This window comes from Cygnus olor, chromosome 11 (genome assembly GCF_009769625.2).
Source record: "Cygnus olor isolate bCygOlo1 chromosome 11, bCygOlo1.pri.v2, whole genome shotgun sequence".
Taxonomy (NCBI): domain Eukaryota; kingdom Metazoa; phylum Chordata; class Aves; order Anseriformes; family Anatidae; genus Cygnus; species Cygnus olor.
The window spans coordinates 18530501-18548448 of record NC_049179.1 but is presented as its reverse complement, the minus strand read 5'-3'; the positions used below and the strand labels follow the sequence as shown (position 1 = coordinate 18548448).

At 40.5% G+C, this 17948-nt stretch overlaps 1 protein-coding gene across 7 annotated transcripts in view; it reads left to right on the top strand.

The window, feature by feature from the left end:
- CERS3 (ceramide synthase 3) overlaps positions 1–17948 on the top strand; it is a 54093-nt gene that overhangs the window by 24183 nt on the left and 11962 nt on the right. For all 7 annotated transcript variants that reach the window (XM_040569712.1, XM_040569713.1, XM_040569714.1 and 4 more), the window contains 6 exons: positions 367–424; positions 1320–1370; positions 2654–2746; positions 3007–3135; positions 4795–4901; positions 6303–6459. In XM_040569712.1, coding sequence (XP_040425646.1) covers positions 367–424; positions 1320–1370; positions 2654–2746; positions 3007–3135; positions 4795–4901; positions 6303–6459 — 595 coding nt within the window. The remainder of the gene's footprint in view (positions 1–366; positions 425–1319; positions 1371–2653; positions 2747–3006; positions 3136–4794; positions 4902–6302; positions 6460–17948) is intronic.

The window sequence follows — 17948 nt, the reverse complement described above, 5'->3', positions numbered from 1 at the left end:
GAGGAATTGATACAGTGGGAAAGATTGCTGTCATCAAACATTTAATTTTTACAGAATTTATTACAATTTGCTGTAACTACTAGCTTGATCAGCTTGAGCCTGGCTGGAGATTTTCTGCAATAAGCACAAGCAAGATATCTGTATTGTGATAATGTAAAATCATTTACTTTTTTAGCAATTAGTCAAGTATAAGTATTTGAGTAACAATAATTTAGATATAGCTCACACATGGCAACCCTTAATGTGGAATGTGAGGGCACATTTATGTGGAAATTGTCTGTGATACATGATGACTTGCTGTAGGTCTGACTCAGGTTAATATCTATGGGAAAATAATGTTCTTATTTTCTCCTTTTAATCTTACAGCTGGCGATTTTCATTCTATCTTACATCTTCCATTGCTGGATTTATATTTCTATATGATGTAAGTTATTTTCATGAAGTTTTGCTATTATATTTTTAACAGAACAAGGACTGATTTGTAGATCTTTGTAAAGCCCATCAAAGCCCATACACTCTGATTTCAGTGGCTGCTTGGGTTCAGATCTTTGATGTATGTAATCTATGTGGCAGGCTGCAATATACACTGAAGTTTTGTGTGGATTTCTAAATTTTCCTCTCAAACTCCTATGATTTAAAAAAAGTGTACGAGTTATCAGCCTTTTTAAGAAAGGTTTTAAGTCCCATAGATGGTTTTACAATGTGCCTTGTTAACACCTACAAATGCATCGCATGGCCACTTTTTTCTCAAAGGAAGCAGTAAAACTTTTCTGGCAGCGCTTTTTGGGGTCACAACAACAGTGTGTTTCGTGGCTATTTATTGAGGTGTTACTGCCAACTTCTGACTCAGCAGCAAGAGAGAGAGTGCTGCTTGTAACTATGTGAGCACTGCCTGGGGTGTCATTAATGCTTCTCCTGAGCAACTGAACAGTTTTCAGCGTGTCTACGGTCATTTGGCTCTTCTCCCCCAACACTGTTTATCATCACAAACCAGTGTGTGTGGCTGGTAAACACAGCAAAATCTAATCATTGTGGCAACATATCTTGAGTAATTGCAGTAATAAAACACACGCCCACTGCTTTGGATGATGAAATGATGAACTGGAATGCTTCAGGTGTCCTGAAGAGAAGCCAAAACGCTGAGACTAATACAATAAATCTGAGATGTAAGATCTCTTTAGAAATTGGTGGAGAGCAGTTATCAAGAGTACAGTTTCTCAGCCCGCTCCACATAGAGAATGTTTAAGTATTGAGGATTTTTGAGTTAAGATGACTTATTGTGGCTCAGCTGATCCGTCTGAATCATCTGTCTTTCCCAGAAACCTTGGTTTTACGACATATGGCAGACGTGGGTTGGCTATCCGTTTCAGGTGAGCTTTTTGGCATCGGTCCGTTGGCCTGAGGGCATTCCAGGTATTTCCCCATTGGAAGGGGTAGTCCGCAGACATGCTTCTCCCTCCCAGCGGGCACCACCCGGAGAGGTGTGGCACCAGAGTCTTCTGCCCTTCCTTGGTACCTCCTGCTGACTGTTGCAGGGCTTTGCAGCCATCTGCCTCCAGCCAGACCACTGTCATTCCCACCTGGCCAGGTTACCAGCCGCCCACAGTAGTCGTTTTGTGTTAGAGGCTTCAGTGCAGAACCCCGAGGCTTGCACCAGTCCTGGTGTTGCTGTGAGGCACTGCAGAACAGCGTTATGCAGAGGGTTGCGCCGAGCAGCCCAAGTGCCGCGTGCTCCCTGGACCCCATTGCTCAGTAGCGCAGGCGGAGGGAGGGAGCGCTGCAGTGGTTTGACTTGGCAGAATGCAATTCCCCGCTCTGGGAATCTCTGCTCAGTACTGTTGGTTTTTTGTGTGTGTGTGTGCATTTTTTTTTTTTAATCTCCAAGGGTCACTAGGCTCTGGTTTCTTACTCAAATATTATACTAACAATCCCCTAACAGATGGCTCCAAGCAAACTGCCTCCTTGCCCACCTGTCAGAGGTTCTTGTGTGCTACCCCCCCTTCATATTTTGGCAAATCTGTGGCCCATCACCCTTCTCCTTACTCATCTTCTACTCGAGGGTCAAAAATATAAAGAATCCTGCCTCCTAGCTGAGTTTACCGAGCTCCTCTTACTCATGGGACCCGATAACCAAGCTTATTCTCTGCCACCTGGGAAAAGTAGTTAAGCAAATGAGCAGCCAAGCTGATGTAAACTCAGCATCCTAGCCCTCTTGTGCCCTAAGCAGAAGCATAGGATTTTAATGTAAGCAGATGACTTTTTAGTCATGAGATGTATGAATATCTACAATGTTAATTGTTCGCCAAAATGGAAAGCTTCGTTTATTTGCAGTTGTTTGTAATTAAATGCAGAAGCACTCTGTATGTAGTTCTCTGACAAAAACATAGAAAAAAGCATGCTAAAATTTGGGGGTGGGGGAAGAACAGCAGAAACAGAGTTCGGTCTGAGTAAAGGTTAAAATATTTGGCTCCCAGAACATCCTTCTTAATGAAGCCCAGAACATGGATTTAGTTTGGTTTAATTTTTTAAGCAAGACGCATCAGAGAAGCAAAAGAAGTGAGGAAAGGAAAAAAGAAGTAATTTCACTTGGCGTTCAGCTTTTGATATTCTCCAAGTTAACTGTTTTTTTTTTTTTTTTTTCCTTCATTTACAGACTTTGCTGCCATCCCAATATTGGTACTACATGGCTGAGATCAGTTTTTACTGGTCACTCCTATTTACACTGGGGATCGATAACAAAAGGAAGGCAAGTGGTCAGGCTTGTTTATAGCTAGAACCTCTGTTTCTACGTGGGAAAATAAAGGCTTATACAAGTGGCCTGATACGGGATTTGGTGCAGCCACGTGAGGGCAGCATCAGTCTGCACCTGGCACACATGCATCCATCCACGTTCTGGCTGCCAGGGCACCTCTCTGTGACAAGCATTGCCTGTCACTTCACCTGCAAGGAGACCTTCAAGGGCTCTGTGCTTGCTTGGCTCTACCTTTTTTCTTCTCGTCTTCACAGGATTTTCTGGCTCATGTCGTTCATCACTTGGCAGCCATTGGGCTAATGAGTGGCTCTTGGTGTGGCAATTATGTGCGTCTTGGAACTCTGGTGATATTTGTGCATGATACTGCAGATTTCTGGCTTGAGGTAACCCCGACTACTTCTTTAAAATATATATATTTATTATTATTATTATTATTTTATTGTCCAGCTCATGTTCAGTGATGTTTTAATCTTTTTGCCATCAGTTTCATATGCTCCCTCCCTATCCCCACAGAGCGACAGCTTCACACAGTCATAAATTGTAAGCTAAAAGAGAGCTTCCAGATAATTTACAGAATGTTACAGAATCCATTATGAGAAAAGAGTAGAAGAGAAGTTCAGCAGTACAGTACAGGGACTGGAAATACAGCTGCCTCCCTGGATTATTCTTGTTTCACTGTTAAAATTAGACCAAGTTGGCTAGCCTGAGAACAGCTTGTCATGATACCAATTCTCAAGCAAATTTAGCAGCTAAAAGCTTGGCTACTTCTCTAAACTGTCTTAATTTTGTCAGCATTCACACTCCTGTGTTGACCCAAGGGGCACGTCTACATCATACAGTTCTGGCTGGAGATACTCAAGCTGTTTCTGAACAAGGTATCACAGGTACTGGAAGGAGAAAAATGTCTCCCTTTTTCTCCATCTCTGGACTAAATATCAATGTTCAGAAATGTCCTAAGATTAGGAAGTGTTTTTCTCTGCACACAGCTCTGTGGTGACAGAGACCTGCTGCTGGGTTTCTCAAAAGATGTATACTCTCTGTAGTTCGTTCAATGGCATTATTCTGGTTTTATAGCCCCAGGGTTCAGAGTGTAGTTTCATCACCTATTTTGCTGGCAGTACCACCGCAAGCAGATCTTGCAGGCTGTTGCCTCTCATTGCACATTTCTTCTCCAAATATGCTTTCAGTTTTGATGGAACAACTAATAGTGGGGTCGTGCAGTTGGGATTGGTCCAGATTAAAGGCAGTTTCTTTTGCTGGATTACTTTTAATCCTGAACTGTTTTGTGGTCCAATTTACTGTGTGGCCCTTACAAACAGTTGAACCAACAACTGGTACGACAGCACTCAGATGCAAACTGAAGTTGGGTACTGGCATAAGTGACAGCCCCGTCACTCAAAAAGAAGTTTATCAAAATGCTTTTTAGACCTAGGCTTGGCATCTGGAGCTTTGTTCGCACTTGAGAACAGATGTTTTGTTCAACAGGGTGATTCCTAAATGAAGCATGGGGAGTTGTACACTGCTGCTAGGGGAGAAGCAGTGATAAAGATCATTACTAGTGGGACAGAGACTAAAGCTAGGACCTCCGGCCCTCAATGAGGAAGAAAAGTGCCAAATTAGGCACGCAGAAGGGTAACATGCATGCACCAGAATGCCTGTGTATAAAGGGCCACTGCTCCTCTGGAGTGTGTAGATATGGCCAGCGGCTTCTCTTTGATTCAGCCCGCTTTGAGTCTGGTACAATGAGAGATGAACCTCTGTTTTCAAGAGCACTTTGTGTTTTCATGGCACTTCTACTTTCATATCAGAGAGCTGTTCCTTAGGCCCCTGATACAGAGTTCTTGCTTTTGAGATAAAAGGAGAAATATAAACAAAGAATCTGTTTTGATGCTGCTTTATTAGGTATCAGTAAAATGATTGCTCTGTATGTCAAACAGGGAGGAAACCTCCTTAGGTGGAAGATGAGTTCTTGTTTATGAAAATGCAGAAAGGAACTTATTTCAGAGAATATTTGTAATATGTTTGATATTTATTCAATGTAGGCAGCCAAAATGTTTAATTACGCTCGCTGGGAGAAAACCTGCAATGTGCTGTTTATCATCTTTTCTATCGCATTCTTCATCACAAGGATCATCCTGTTCCCCTGCTGGTAAGCGATATTTAATGTAGTCACAGGCTTTTATTTCATTCCCATTTCCATTGAGAGGTTAGTATTGGTTGTGATGGGAAAAGAGAAGAAATGGATTGTATCTTAAAGAGCAGAAGCTGGGCTTTTGTTATTGTTGACTTTAGTGGCCAGCTGGAAGAGTTGATAAAAAAAAAAAACACTGTAATTTTCTTTAAAAATTTAAGTAAAAATAGTTTTAAAATGAACCTCTTGCAAACATATTAACATAAATAAAGGCTTTCACTTATTATTTAACTTGTTTTCATAAGCTGTAGTTAAATACTATGAGCTCCTATGTTTTCGAGTGGGTTGAGCTGCTTAATTACAAGAAATCATTGTCCCTTTCATTACATCCCTCCTGCTGCAAAGCAGAGTACAGTCTGTCCTATATGATTGCAGTTTATATTTTTTTTTGTAGTGCATACTTTTTGGTACCTATCTCTCAGGTAGTACCTCGCCTCACTTACCTATGTGGGGAACATTCAGAAAAATTAAGGTGAACCAATTAATTTATGAAGTTAGTGCACATAAATCATAACTTAGCACTGCAAATTCATGTGAGCATTTACTATGATTTAATCTGCTTTGGAGTATCCACACGGGTGCTTAGTGTGCTTAATGCTTAACATGTTTAGCTTTTAAAAAGCGTTTAATGTGTTTCACATTCACGGTTTCATTGATTTGTTCTAGTTTGCTTTCATGCCCCTCCCTGCATGTGGACAAACCCTTAGAGACCCAAGCTGGTTAAATTAATAGTTCTGAACATTGATCAGCACAAGGTTTTAATTTCCTGTAGTATTCTTTTTCAGAAATGCTGATGTCTTTTACTTTCTTGTTATTTTTTGATTAACTGCACAAGTGATCTCCAATCATTTTGCTTCACTGAGTTTCTTGTTCTTGAGCTTGGAAGCAAAACGTGATGAGATTAAAAGGACTCAAAAAGCCCAAAATAATATGGAAGAAGTGAAGTCGCAAGATGGACAAAACACATGTTAATTAACAAAGAGCCCTGTTGCAAAGCTTGCAGGATTTTCTCTGAATGTGGATTTCAGATTAGAGCGAATTTGCATGAAAAAATGGCATAGACAAGCTCTGTGTTGCGTATTATCTAGACCACACAGAGCTCAAGATCCAAAAAAAAAAATCTATCCTTTTTTAGCATACTTTCATGCAAGACTCAAATTTCTTATCTTCTGAAGTCTGTACCTCAGCAGAGATAATATAGTAAAGCCACAGCTTGTTAATTAATCTGTCATCTTTGCAGAGCTTTTTAAAATTTTGTGGAAATAATTGATCAGTTTGGAATGTGAAATAAGAAATCGTTATAAATTGCATGGAGAAGGAATATTGCACCGTAACAGTGACCTTTATTTTTTTTTTTAGGATTCTGCGTGCCACGTTGTATCAACCTACATACTACTCCACTACTCCTGTCATAGCATACTTCTTATTCAATGGGCAGCTATTGATCCTTCAAGGCTTGCATTTATATTGGGGTTATTTAATCTTCAAGATTTTGAGAAGGTTCATTTTCTTAAAGGTAAGCAGTTCTGTTTCTGCAGAGAGGTGTGTGGAATATCAGCCATATACTATCACTTCCAATAGAGGTTACTTGGAATTTCTTATTGTTTTCTTGAACTTTCATGTCAGCATTTTTGATAGGCACCTACTAAGTATAAACATGTTCAAATGTGCTTTCTACCTCTCATTCATGTTTAAGGTCATAGATCAGAATATCAAAACTTTAGGCACAGCCTTTTTTTTTTTTTTTCTCCTGTATTTGATGTTTTGCTCTGATAGTAAATGAGAAGTGAACTGTTCCAAAAACTGGAGCCCAAAGATGGCATTGAACTCTTGAAATTCCTGCGTTCAAGGTGAAAGTAATCTTTTTCTCCCTGGACTATGTAAAAACATTCCAAAAAAAAAAAAAGAGGAGAGGCGAGTGGTGAGATCTTTTAAAGACTATAGAAATCTTGTTTTTCAGGTTTGTCTAAATCTGAGCTTGGCTATACTTGAACATTCTGTTTTTGGACTAAGAAAACTATACGAAGCTGATCCAGTATTATATTATGACATAATGAAATAGTCACATTCAACTGTGACATATAAATAGATCAGCAAGAAAGCTGAAGAAAAAGCTCAAAGGCTTTTTCTTTTATTTTCAAAAAGGCTGTTTAGAAAGACTAGCTTTGCCGAGGATGTCTCAACATATTCAACATATTCAGTAGAGTAACAGTGCAAGTTTGGGGCTGTCATAATCTACTTTTAGCTTGTAGATGAAATTAATGTAGGTAAAAAGCTGTAAAGAAATGTTTGCTGCAATCTAAGTCTTGTTTGATTTCCTGAAGTAAAACTTTCACAAGGTCTTTTCTAGCAAAGTATGCCAGAAGCATTTAGAAAAGGACTTTGGAGAATGTCTCAATATTTGACATAACCATTGACAGGGATACTTTGCTAATTAAGGTGAAATTTGTGCTATTGAAAAATGGTATTCCTTGTGAGGATCAAGGGACAAAAAACTTGTGATTTTGTCCTTTTACCTGAAGCAGTTAACACTGCGAAGCATCTTAAGGAAATAGAAATATTCTTTCTACCCATATTAACCATTGTTTGACTGCTAACAGAAACCATCCTATAATTTACTTTCTGGAAATAACTAGCAATGAACGCAGCGCAAATGCAATTACACCCAAGTTTGTTGCCCAGGCATGGTCCCTATCACTGCAATAACATCCTGATCCGAGCCTCTTTGAAGTTGATGGAAAGAGTGCTTCAGATTTTAATAGCACTGGATGAAACCAGCCAATTATTCTGGCTATCACCATGCAAATGAGAAAGAGACAGGTCAAATATCTTCATTCTCAGTCCAAGCTTGTTCTGTAGTCCAAGTATTTTTGTACTCTTCATTTGTTTATTAATTTCAACCAGTACGATGAGACCCCATCAGCAAACCTTGTCTTTTAAAACAGCTTTTTTGAAAAAAAAAAAAAAAAAAAAAAAAAAGCCTTTATTTTAAAGCCTTTTAAAGATCAACAAGAAAGCTAAAGAAAAAGCTCATTTACATGCCATAACTGTGAACTTCAAATTTGTAGATCATGGTACTTTAGGCCCAGTCTTGCTTTGATGGAGAGGTTCAACTAAGAAATGAAATGCCATGACTGACTCAGTGTAGCTTGGCATCGTAATCCATAACGATTGTTTCTAATGGTTGGGATTTGCAGTAACAGTGTGCAAAGAGGTATTTTTAATTCCTAAAATGATGGTCGCTGGGACAGTTTATGCTTCATTATTCCTTCCTTCCACCCCACTGAATTTTCCTGATGACTTTTGACAAGGATCTGAATAAAACATTTCTTGATGAGGTACTTGGGAGGATGATTTTGTTGATATTTTTTGTTTGTTTTGTTTTCTGCTTTATTTAAACCTGGCTTCTCAAGGAAGCTTGTGCAATCAAGCTACATTTGTCTGATCCCAGTGCCAATCTCAGCCTCACTGGATGGTATTCCTGGATTCCTACAAGTCTTATGCAAATAGCTGGATATCATAGGGAGATCTAATGTCTTCCCTACAAGAAAACTGGTTACAAATTCAACCCTTGTTAGAGAGAAAACAATTGGACATAAAAGGAAAAGTCTGTAGAAGAAATGGCTTGCTTTGTGGTGCTTTTAAAACATGTTTCTGTGTTTCCTTAGGCACTGAAAGACTTATGCTTCTTCCATGTCACTTACCTCTGATTAATTACAGTCATTTCTGGCCAGGCATATTGGGTGTTAGTGTTTTACTTCTCATTTTCTTTTTTGATTGTGGCCTTGTCCCTGCACTGAGCTGGAGTTTGTCCTGCATATTTCACTGTAATTTGACAGAATTTTTGACATAATTTTAGCTCATTGTCAAAATATCTGTCAGGAAGTTTCATCAAAATTAGCCAGATTGACCAACATATCCTATCTGTCTTTAATATCCAATCCTATAAGATGTCACTAAAGGCAAATTTTTGTTGAGAAATAAACATCTAATAGAGAAAGGTAAAAAAAAAAATGAGGAAAGAAAAATAAGGTACTTTAGCCATGAGGAGTGAAGTTGTTTGACTGTAGTATAGAGAAATTTGTACTTTACGTGAGAGGTATGACCTGGAATTTAGCAACTCCACAACAAGCGCATACAAGCCTATTGCAAAATCTGCTAATAAAATGGGTATGGCTGAAACAGTTCAGGAAGAGGCAGAAAACAAATTCCGTGTGAATCACAAAATTGTAGATGTTTGTAAAGTTTTCTTACCACTTCTGAGAAACCAAATGTAGGGGTAAGTGGACTGCTAACCTGACGTACGGGGAAGTTGGAGGGGTGTGTGTTCCGTGTTCAGCAACCACGTGTGTTCGCTGTGTGCAGAGCTTGAAACGAAGGTGGCCCTCCTCACACAACCCTGATGGAATCAAGAGAGCTCTCTGCTTGGCAGCTGAGGAAGAGCAGGGCTTTGGCATAGCTTTCCATCCACACTGGTTGGGTGTTTTTTTTTTTTCTTTTTGAGAGTCCACTGCAAAAAGGTCTTCAGATACAATGGTTAAGAGGACGTTGCTAGGCCAGCTATATAAGGCCATCCTGCCCTGCCTGCTTATATGCCTTTGTAGGGGCAGAAATGCTTTATTTTGAGATAAGAACTTTTTTGTGTTAGTCACTGCTAAAAAATGTAAAAGCACCAAGCCGGCATCTCTACCAGGGATTTTTGATTCCTTATACAGCTCTCGGAGAAGATGGTTTCCAAATAACATTTTTTACAGTGGCAGCAGCAGCAGGCCTAGCCCTTTTCAGTCTGCATGACTTCAGCTGGCTTGCATGTGCAGCCTGTTTTCCATAGCGGTGGCAAACTTGGCTGTGAAAGCAGCCAGTGCCTCCAGAACTGCAAAGGCAACTCTGGGAAGAATGGTGTTTGCAAGGCAGCACTTCTCTACCTCTGCGTTTGTTACAGACGTGCTCCTCACAAATAGCTGTTGCTATTTTAGTGAAATGCCAGTAAACCGTCGCACTTGCATTAGGAGGGTTTTGTTTCTCTGCCCAAGACTTCTAAGTTTTCATTCAGAAAACGGGCAATTTTGGACATTTTTCTTGAAGCAAGTTAGTTACTTTAGGTGGAAAAACAAAGTCACAATGTAACTGGGGATAGGGGCTGATATGTAACTATATAGTCCTGAAGGAAGCTCTGAACACACCAAAGGTGTGAGGACTTTTCTCAGCACCTTCTGTGCCTTGAGCCACCCCGCGTTGGTGGGGTCACCAGTGGAAATGGTGACAGTGCAGCAGTTATCATCCCCTGGCGTCCTTTGAAGGGCAGGTGTCTCCTCTGATTGCATCCTTCTGGCTCACGCCATCTCGCTGCCTGAAACCCAGTACACTTTAATGTATTTATTCTGGGTGGAAGGTGGCGGTGTCCCTTGTCAAAGTCCAGGCTAAGGAACCTGCTTGGGTCACACGTGAAATGCGGGGTATGGTGAGGGCCCAGATCTCCAGGTGGTCACGTACCCACCAAGTCCCCTCTGCTGTTATTCAGAGGCTTGCACAGAGCTGTGCCACAGCTTGCTAGAGCTGGGGGTGTAGCTTCAGTATCCTCACCATCAGGCTGCAGCAGGAGGCTGTGTTAAAGACAGGAGTTAAAACAGAAACGACATCAGGAGCGCGGCAGCCTTGCCAGGCGGTAGCTTTCTTCTATGCTTTACTCTTCCCTCTTGTGGAGGGGTGGGTGGCTTTTGTCTGCCACTGGGTGGACAGAAGCTCTTCATCTCAGCTCTCGCCTCCCCTCTGCACTAATTATCCTGTTTCTCTGGGATAATTGCTCAGCTGACTTGCTTCAGCCAAAAAGAGCTTGGATTAGAAACCCTGCCATCTCCCTCCTCCCAAGTACTGCAGCCAGAGATGAATTAAAATGAGGAAAAAGGAAAGAGGGGTGTAGAGGATCTTGCTCTGCCCTTGTGTGTCCAATTTTCTCAGCTCTGGGAGTCTCTGGCACCTGAGCTGATGGCACAGACAGTGCTGGTCTCTACACGTGTGGGCCTTGTGCCGCCTTTTCCCCAGCTCAGTCCTCCAGGAGTGTCCTAACAAGGGGGCAAGCTGGGCTACGTCACATTAAGAAGCTGTTTATTTTCTATGGGGTTAAATTTGGAACAGGAATAATAATTTTTTCAAGTCAGAGATTGTTGTTATGCTGGAAAATGTTTATTTAAAAAAAAATAATCCAAACAACTGAACATGAACCCAAACGTCCTTTTCCATAGGACATTTTATGACTCCGGATATGAGTGAGGCACATCCATGTAAGAGAAGCCCTTCAAGGTCAGACCTGTAGGCATTTATCTTAGGTCAGTTCTGCAGCGAGAGGATGAAGGACATTTTTCAGTGTAATTTCTTTTCAAGTTAGGTCAGGCAATTGCAATGTGAGCTGCTGGCTGCCATCTTGATGTCCAAGGCCTTTTGTTGCTAGGGAACTCGGTGTGTTTCTGTAATATTGTTCAATTACATGGTTAAATTACCCACTTGTATCAAGTTTCAAGCACCACTGAAACATGTCTAGTCATCATGTCTGCACATATGAGAATATTTTAGGAAAATTGAAAAAACATATAGAGAGGTATGTACATGTGCACTGATTTAAAATATCTTGCCAGGAAAATCCCATGGAGATTAAACATTTTATTTCCAAGGTCAGAAAAAGGGAGCGAATGACAGCAGCTTATAGCCACATTATTATGGCAAATTAAGATGTAAAATATATGTTAAAACCATTACACACCGAGTTAAGGTTTTGAGACTACGGTGTTTTAAATTTTGAAAAATATGTGTAAGTTGTAGGAAATGGGCATGGTGTCCACATGACTCAGATACTTCAGGGCTGATGTGAAGTCCATCAGTGGCAGAAGGTAATGGCAGGTTTTTAATGGACTGTAATGTCACCAGCAGTATATTTTCTTCTTCTTTTTATTGCTTTGTTGCCGTCAGACTGTCCTTGACTAAGGCAACGAGCTTCTTACTAATAGCTGGTGTTCTTTAGGAGTCATCAAGTACTGTTTGGATTCACCTTGGTTCTTTCTTCCTATTTTTTTAAACTACTTACTGACTGCAAAACGAAAGGAATACTGTAGTTTTTCTTAAGCATTTTTGGTCGGACATACTCTTGTCCATGGTTTATTCATTCCTTACTTGGTCTGAATTCCCAAGAGAACAGTGAGAGTTAACTCTCAAAGAATGACTAATGGCAGTGTAAGATAGCTGAAAATGATAAGAAAATACTATTTTGGGCTTGACATAAGAGCTGTGAAATACTTGTTATGACACTTCTGCTATGTCCAGCGCTCCTTCCTCTACTGCATTTTGCTCTGCCGGAGGACTGCTCTTGTGCTGAGATACCCCTGCCAGTTCAAGTTAACTTTCTTTCTTTCTCTCTTAGGTACTTGTACTGGGATGCCAGTACAGTCCTTGCCGTTGAAGTGGTTAGCCACATAAAGACTAGTTAAATCGGTTATTTCCTTTTCTGCGTCAAAATAACATACCCTAGTTATGCTGTATCCCTAAAAGTTTAACTCAAATACTTCAGTGTTTTAATAGTAATGCACAGATGAGGCCTGAAAGTCCTTTGGGACACAGACGTAACCTGCTCTTGTAAAGCATGCCCTCACTGCTTGTACTGAAGAGTAATGCTGCTTTACACCTGCACAGGTGCTGACCTATGCTCCTTTCTATCTTTCTTGTTGTGAATTTACCTCTTTAGAGACTTGCTATAACCCTCCGTGTAAGCTTTTAAATTAGGTTATACAGTTCCCAGAGGCCATACTACCTGCGTTCTGGTGGAGGCTATTCAGACGCACCTCTGCTTCTGCTGAGCTTTCTTTCCCTGGGCCCAGTGCGGAATTCTTTTGTTATTTATTCCTCTTACTTTTTTTTTTTGTTTGGTCTCTTTGCATCAAGAGTGACTTATAAGATTCAAATGAATTATTAAAAATAAATTTTGTAATTTTGTGGGACCTGCAAGTATGAAATTTCAGTTGTGAATTTGGGTGAGAACTTTCTTGTTCATTTAACGTAGCCCCAGAGCATGTTCTTTAAAGCAATGCTTTTTTCCAATTTTCTTGTTTGCAGGTAACATTCATCCATGGAAGTACAGACTTCCGTGTATCAAATTTAAGCCTCCCTGGCACTTGCTTTCTTTTCCTCGGTTACCTTTAGAACCAGGTCTCCATCCGTCACAATCAGACCATGGATCCACAGTGGTTAAAACCTTACTGGCTTACCTTCGATATGGGAGTCGCTCTTTAGCCTCTGTTCACCCAGGAGCGCTGCGACTGCGAGCGCTTGGCTGCCCTCACAGCTGGGGCAGCACGGCCATCCTCGCTGAGCTGTGCAATAACCTGAGATATGTAACTCTAAATACAAATCATAATTTTAAAGCTATGGGGGGAAGAAACCTTACGTAACACGTAAGTAGAATGGCCTTTAGAGAAATTACATTTTAAATCTCTTTGGTGGCAAATAACGCTGGAACCAGTGTTCAGGCGTTTGAGCTGTGCACTGTTCAGTGTGCACCAGGGACACCGAAGGTGAACTCGGCCTGGTTGCTCCCGGCTAATAAACGCTGACTTTTAACTTCAGCTGCAAAGGGTCACACCGTGACCTTGATCGTACCCAACAACGCTGCGCTTCCACACACCGTGCAATTACTGGGATGTGAAAATGAACTCTCCAATGTATGTTGAGTTCTGGCACGCACAGCATTTTACCTGACTCCTAAAAAGTCTTTTTATTTTTTTTAGCAATGGCAAACTATTTTCAGAACATTTATAATCAAAAAATAAAATTAAAGAGAATTAACACAGGAAGAAGTTATTCATTTCAGCAAAATGTCATTTGACAGGAGTTTAACAGGGAACAGGGTTTAGTTCCCTAAACCATAGGCATTGAAGTTTTTGTTCTGTTTTCTTTTTTTTTTTTTTTATGTGCTTTAAGCCCGTACTGTGCCTATGGCAGCCAGGGTGTTGATAAAGCAGACCACAGAGATTTGCTTGCTTTAGTTCCAAGTAGTCCTCATAAAAGGGGTAACTTAGGTTATCGTTATCCTCTAAAATAGTAAATTACAATTTCATGCCAGCGTAGGATTGAGGAATTGGTATAAAGCTTTTAGTGGAGATTTTGTTTACTTTCTGTACTGGGAAGGGCTAGTACGTGTTAATGTCCTGCTTCAGAGCTCTCTGAATGGAGGTTTAGCACACACACAAGTCAGATTGAACTTGATTGGGGGGGGTTGCCTCTCCTCCATTTTAAAGGAAAATGGGTTGTAGAGAAGTTGAATTTGTTGGTTCTCTATGGATAAATATTTATAGCAGTTTTTCTCATGAGGATGGCTTATTAGGGGAATGAAACAGGATAAATGGAAGTTTTCCCTCTTAGAGATGAAAACCAGTCTATCTGGGAGCCTTCCCAGTTGATTAAAATTATTGCCTTTGAGACATGGGTTTTTTAATAGCCTGGAGATGGGAGCTAGCCAGCCAGGTCAGCAGCATGAAGGCTCATGCCCTAGTAAAATGAAATTACTTCCTGTTATGACTTTCTTTCATCTGCATATTTCCCATTCTGTTACAGCAATCTAGTTAAGCCCAAAGCCTGGCTACATGTCGCACTTTGTGCTGCCAAATTCATCTGGGGAGGCGGGTTGAGAGGCAGGCAGAAGAAAAAAGAGTAAGGTTTGCTGGCTGTCTTTACAATGGTAGGCAAAATGGAGAAGGCCACTGTATGCATGCTGGGGAGCTCCAGGCTCCTACCCTTGCTGGAGATTTGAAGTCAAGGCTGCCCTTGATACCAGTAATATATATTGTCAGAGTCAGCAGCTGAGCAATGACGGGGGAGGTACGTTGTACTACTGAATTGTGCTCCTCACATTTTAAAACAGCAACCATGTTCTTTGTTGGAATTTTGATTGATTGATTTTTTTATTTTTTTTATAAACCCATAATTCCACACCACCTTTCCCTTGAGTATTATATAAAAATCAGGTGAAGGTTAGAAAATGTAAGTCAAGGACTGTTATTACCATTATGGAGGAATGAAGTAATGAGAAGCTGAAGAAAATAATGTCCAAGCATTTGATTGGAATAGATGGGCTTGTGAATGTATGCTGGGGTGGACAGAGTCCCCTTCCACAGCCCTGTTATGCACATGCAAGGCTTTGCAAGAGCAGACTCGGTCCTCTGGCCATACTCCAACAAACTGGGTGTGTGGATGCTCCCTCCGCCTCTCGTCTATTAGCTGTGCCATAAACAGGGCTGTGCTGGTGTCCTATGTGCCGCGTAAAAATCCTTTAGCTGCTTTATTGTTTCCAAATTGCTGTGTTTTACTTCAGTAGGAGCTGCAGATGACCACTGCCTCTAAGAATAGCAAATCAAAACTATATGTAATTCTGAAAGCAAAGCTTCCTGCCCTGGCCAGTTCAGTAGAAGTCTGCAGCGTTGATACGGGGCCAGGTTCTCAGCTGGTATAAATGAGCACGGCTCTACTTGAAGTCAAGGAGACTGCGTTAGTTTTCAGCAGCAATGGATCTGGCCAAACAAGCGCCCCCTCCCCTCTCCCTGCATGTATATGTCTGGCACACAACAACTCTACTTTTTGTAACTCTGTGATCTAAATGACTTTTTTTTTTTTTTCATGTGAAAGTTCCTAATTCAGCTAAATGACAAACAGTCAAGTTTTTGCTTTACAATTCATTGATTTGCCCTGCTGTTCATAGAAAGGCATTTGCTGACAGTTTTTCTGGCGTCTCTTGTTAACTGCTCATATCTTTTAATTTTAGAGCAGAATATTTATGAAATGTTCCATTTGTTGCTAGTTTTTATGTATGCTCCTATATAAAAGCTATATATATAATAGTGTGCATATGTATTTATTTTTTCAATTGCCAAAAATCAATTCACAGAACAAACCCTAGATCTTCTATGGAACTTTTGATCCCTTCATTTATTATTTTTAATATATGCTGCAGTGGTTTGAGTTGTGACTTTCTTGTAAGTTGAGTAGTTCTCAGACTTTCAGAGGGGTTTACAGTACTGCAATCTGCTGAATCAATTTTTTAAAACACTCTTGAAATAAAGTTAGTTAATGATAAATTAATATCAATTGAGAAAGAAAACTTGTCCTATCTTGTATTTAAAGAAAATGTTTCCCTAGGTAGACCTGGAAGTGCTCCATAATCCCTATTCCATGCAAAGAAGGCAGGAAATCTTAAAAGGAGCAGTCTGTGCTCTGTAACACAAGTCTAATAACTTCTGACTAGGCACAGCATGTGGCAGAGTTCAGCCCATCAGACAAGAAACCAACAAACGCCATCGGTCGCTCAGTCCGATCAGGTGGAGATGCAGATGGACCTGAAGCCTGTGAGGGTAGGATGTGTCTCGCCTCACTTTGGCCATATAAAAGCTGTTTATGGCTCAAGTTAAAGGGTCCCGCTGCAGCCATGGAGGAGGTGAGGTGACTCCAGCGAGCAATTCGCTGTGTCCAGTGGGGTCACCTGCACAGTGGTGGGGCAGCTCACCCCCAGGGGAACCGGTTTCTCTTTTTTTTTGGTTAGAGAGCAGTCCTAGATGACAAGTTCAGTAGATACCTGACTTTCAGAATGCTGAACTTTGGTGAAATAAATCCCCCTCCAGGTGAATTAAGTCGTACAAGTCTCAGGGACTTCTACTGCTACTTAAGAAAGTTTCTTCATTAGGTACTACTAGAAGAATTCTATATCCAGCCTTGATGTTAGGGTGTTTAGAAATACTGCATTGGTATTGATTTTAGGTATCCTGCCTACTGCTATGAATGTGAAATGAAAAGACATTACGTGTTAGGTATGTGACTTGAAAATTGGTTCAATAACTTAGTACTGGGGCAATGTTCGGATACATCACACAAGGAACGGAATGCCTCCTAACAAAGAAAATAGAGAAATGCACGCCTTAATGGGCACGTTAGATAGGAGAGAAATGCCTGTTGTTTACAGAGCTACATTCTTTGCAGTTTCAGGTCATATTCACAGTGCCGTAAGGCTTCTGTAAGAATACTCTTTAGCAGCTGTGTTGTTTCAAAGCATTTGCCTTAAGTGCAGTATCCTACCTCACTAAGTGAGAAAAGTGTGAGTGTCTGATCATTTGTCCTTCAGCCAAAAAAACATTTCTAAGGAATAAAAGTGCATGTTCTGATAAAGGTTCAGAACACTGAACTCCTTGGCTTAATGCAAGTTCTGTGCTAGGGTAAAAAAAAGTTCACTATACAGAACAGCATCAAATGCCTATTATATTGTTCTTTGTTTCTTTGCCAACTGTGGATTTAAAATTGGAATAATTCAAAAAGCAGTGGGACATTATGACTCACTCAGTACCTCCTGGGCTTTTGACATTATCGTAAAGCCACATACACTTGAGTGCAAGGTTTAGTTAGTGGATTTCAATAACACAGTGAGCAGACTTTATTGAAACCACAGAGTACCTGATTAACTGTAAACAATGATTTATTTCTTCTGAACAGTCATGGTATTGTAGCTCCAGTTACAGGTGTGGTATGCTGAGTGTCAATGCAAGTGATATTTTTCAAGGTTAAATGTACTCCGTCAGTCAAAATCAGGGAGATATTCTAATAATAGTGTTTAGCTTTACGTGGCTATTCTTTAAAATATTTGTGGAATTACTGTAACTTTTAATTTCTTTTTCACACATCTTTGAGTTCCTTCTGAAAATTTGCGTTGGAAAACTTGGGGAATGGGTATTTCATAGGAGAGGGATTCAGTAAGACAAGTTTTGGCCACAAGATGTCCACTGTAATTAATCTAGAGTCTGCATCTTCTTTTAAAAACCGCAGAGAGCGGAGCCCAACAGTGCATCTCCCACTGAAGATGAACACTATTTATGTTGCCTAGTGTGCATAAGCTGAAAAGGGAAATATATTTTCTAATAAAATCTTCCAGGCTGGAAATTTAGAACACTTTGCATGAATCCACATGTATATTCCTTAGTCTCC